Raw genomic sequence first — 3,472 nt, 5'->3', positions numbered from 1 at the left:
TGCATCTGTTGTAATGGCTCATTGTAGGACAATCCAAAAAATGATACGTATATAAAATTTGAGTGGGATGTAGCATCGAAAGAAAAGTGGGTATGGATCACACACCACTGAAACTATTCCAGGGCACTATTCTTTTTCTCTCTCTACATGGAGTGCAACCACTTGCGTGTAGCCGCACCCCTGCTTTCCCTCCATCTCTATCTCTTTTTTCTCTCTCCCATACTATCACCATGTGCTGCACATGCAATACCCCAAGTTCTACAGAGAATGTGATTTTTGCACAAGCACTGCCATATTGTATTTCTCTAATTTTTATATTTCAAGTAAAAAACTATTTTCACTTTTTTAATGAAAATATACCTGCACAGTTCTCTCCCACACCCAGGTACCTTCCCTTTTTCTCTTAACCACTCACACCCACACATGGAACCCTCACATTATATGCCGGGCCCACCTTTGTGTCTGTATGTCATCCAACCCTTCATCTTATATGCCCTACTAGGAAGGACTCTAAACAAACCAGGTCATTCTAAAACCTAGGTGTGATTGAATGAACTTTCTAACAACAACCAATTGAATTAAGGGGTCAGTGGACCCATTTCTCTTTGATCCAGACCGTTCATATGATGCTTGCCTTCTGATCTTCAAGGTGGGGCCCACTTAAAGTGGTCAATTGCTGAATGACTTGGATCTTACAAAGACTCCAGATTTGCACGTGCACCCACACATCAGGCAGTTCCAATGGTAAATATAAACCGATATTTCAGACCTCGGTAATAAAACATCTCAACAAAATTCCCCCAATATCAACAGACGGCAGTTCAAACCACAGCCAGTACTGCCTAAACAAATAATGAAAAATGAGAATAAACTACCATAAATGAAATTAGAAAGAAGAATATCAAAGCTAAGCAAAGATATATCTTCTACAATCAGGGCGAAAAATCAATAGAAATTCTTGGACAAGTAAATTTAAAAAGGGCGGATGCAAAATTTATTATAAAAAAGATCACAATGTCAGACAAAATCGACATCTTTGTGCCTAAACAAGAACCAATCATGCAAAATGCCCAACTTTGATAAACAGAAATAACCCAAATCCCAACAAGTAAGAGAAAGCAACCATGGTAGACGGAAGTGAATTCCAATTTCTTCAGTTCAAAGCACCAACACCGGCCTTCCCCTCCTTGGCGAGCTTCGTCCACTCTGTATGGAAAGAACCCGGGCGGTCGACCCGTTCATATGTGTGGGCCCCGAACAAGTCCCGCTGCGCCTGCACCAGGTTTGCAGGCAGCCTGGCCCGCCTGTATGTATCAAAGTACGCCAGGCTGGCGCACATCCCCGGCGTGCTGATCCCGGCCTCAATTGCCATCCCAACAACCCGCCTCCACGCCGCCTGCCGCTGCACCATCTCCTTCGCAAAATCCGGGTCCACCACCAGGTTCGCCAGCCCACGGTTCCGCTCATACGCCTTCTTGATCCGGTCCAGGAACACCGCCCGTATGATGCACCCACCCTTCCAGATCCGCGCCAGCTCGCCCAAATTCAAATTCCAACCCTTCTCATCACTCTTCGCCCGCAGCAGATTCATCCCCTGTGCATAGCTGCAGATCTTCGATGCATACAGCGCCTGCTTCACATCATCCACCAGCCGCTTCTTATCAATGGCACGGCCCGCCAGGACCTCTGCAATCCCCGCCTCCTTGAAAACCCGCGAAGCATTCTCCCTCTCCTCCTTCAACCCGCTCAAATACCGGCAATCCAGAGAAGCAGCGATCGTGGGTGCCGCAATTGAGAGCTCCGCGGCCTGCTGCACAGTCCATTTCCCCGTCCCCTTCATCCCCGTCTTATCCAGAATCTTGTCCACCAACTCGCCGTCCCCAAACTCATCCTTTACCTTGAAAATATCTGCCGTGATCTCAATCAAGAAGCTCTCAAGCTCGCTCCGATTCCACGAATCAAAAATCTCCGCCAATTCAGAATTCGACAGCCCACCAACTATCTTCAAGACGTCATACGCCTCAGATATCAGCTGCATGTCTCCATACTCGATCCCGTTGTGGACCATCTTGACGAAATTGCCAGACCCACCTTCGCCAATATACGTTACGCACGGCCCATCGTCCTTCACCTGAGCTGCAACCTTCTGCAGAACATCCTCCACGTTCTTGTAAGCATCAAACGATCCGCCAGGCATCAGCGATGGACCGTGGCGGGCCCCATCTTCGCCACCTGAGACACCCATGCCGAGGTAGAGTATACCCCTTTCGGTAGTCTCGCGGATACGGCGCTCAGTGTTCTCATACCACTCGTTGCCGCCGTCGATGATGGCGTCGCCAGGAGAGAGGAATTGGGCGAGGGTGGAGATGGTCTGATCAACGGGCGCCCCGGCCTTGACGAGGATGATGATCGATCTGGGCCGTTGGATGGAGAGGACGAAGTCACGAGGAGTGTAGTGGCCGGTGAGGGGGAGGTGGCCCTCCTGTTCGGCGCGATGGACGGTCTCGTCGACCTTGGATGATGTACGGTTGTAGACGGAGATGGGAAAGCCGTGGTCGGCTATGTTGAGAGCCAGGTTCTGGCCCATCACGGCCAAGCCGGCTAAGCCGATCCGAGAGAGAGCCGTTGAAGCTTCCATGGGATTTGGTTTTTTTCCTAGGGTTAGGGTTTCGGGCGGGGAACGGAAACGGTGGGGAGAGAAGATGAGAGAGAGTGTTTAGTGCGAGGAAAGAAGGATTTTTGAGACACTGGGTAGTTGGATTTTTGTAGTTTGCATTTGGATTTGGTTCGTCGCGATTGACGGTTCGTCGGCCCGGTGGGCCTTTGTGCAGTTGTGGCGCACGTGCGGAATGCTAGTGATCTGAGCGTTTCATCGAGTGGGCCACACCGTGTAGATTCGTTAGACTAGAAAACAGAGTGGTCTGCCTGTCTGGTTGGCCACACGGGTATGTTGAATTGGGACCGTTGGTCGGTATGTATTTACCATCCATTTCTGTGGTCCGTCCGATGAGCAGATGGCCTGATGTGTGGCCAAAAAATCAATGCTTCGGCGGCGCATGCTTGGATCCGGTGCAAGATGCAAAGGACGTATACACAATGATGTGGGAGATCCGAGAAAGGGCATTGTGTGGGTCCCACTAGACGGATTCCCGGACAAAAATCAGGATAGTTTACTTTATCTACACTGCCTGCCCCACCCTCATGAGCGGTTTGGATCTCGTCCGTTTGCGATGTATGGTGGACACGAGGTTTGTGATGGACGGTCTCGAGCATCTATCTAGTGGTTCCAGCTACGATGTCCTGGTGCGGCTGCTGTTTTTTGACACTTAGTTTTTTTTTTTTCAAAATGGCCCATCTATGTGGGGCCCATTAAGTAGACCACCTGGCAATGCAGCCTTGGGATGGATGGGCCAGGACAGATGGACCTCCAGCGCGACGGATGCACAGATTCCTCTGACTCTGTTGGACTGAC

The 3,472-nt window shown here is 50.0% G+C and overlaps 1 protein-coding gene across 1 annotated transcript; it reads right to left on the bottom strand.

Moving 5' to 3' along the window:
* Nucleotides 1-971: 971 nt before the first annotated feature.
* On the bottom strand, nt 972-2,723 carry LOC131226632 (6-phosphogluconate dehydrogenase, decarboxylating 3, chloroplastic-like). The gene has a single exon (XM_058222219.1). The coding sequence runs from the start codon at nt 2,636-2,638 to the stop codon at nt 1,154-1,156; it is 1,485 nt and encodes a 494-aa protein (XP_058078202.1). The 5' UTR covers nt 2,639-2,723; the 3' UTR covers nt 972-1,153.
* Between the last annotated feature and the right edge of the window lie 749 nt (nt 2,724-3,472).

Source organism: Magnolia sinica, chromosome 15, assembly GCF_029962835.1.
Source record: "Magnolia sinica isolate HGM2019 chromosome 15, MsV1, whole genome shotgun sequence".
NCBI lineage: Eukaryota > Viridiplantae > Streptophyta > Magnoliopsida > Magnoliales > Magnoliaceae > Magnolia > Magnolia sinica.
This window is presented reverse-complemented; position numbering and strand designations above follow the sequence as displayed.

Coding starts and splice junctions, on each gene's coding strand:
- LOC131226632 (XM_058222219.1), bottom strand. CDS start 2,638: ATGGAAGCTTCAACGGCTCTCTCTCGGATCGGCTTAGCCGGCTTGGCC.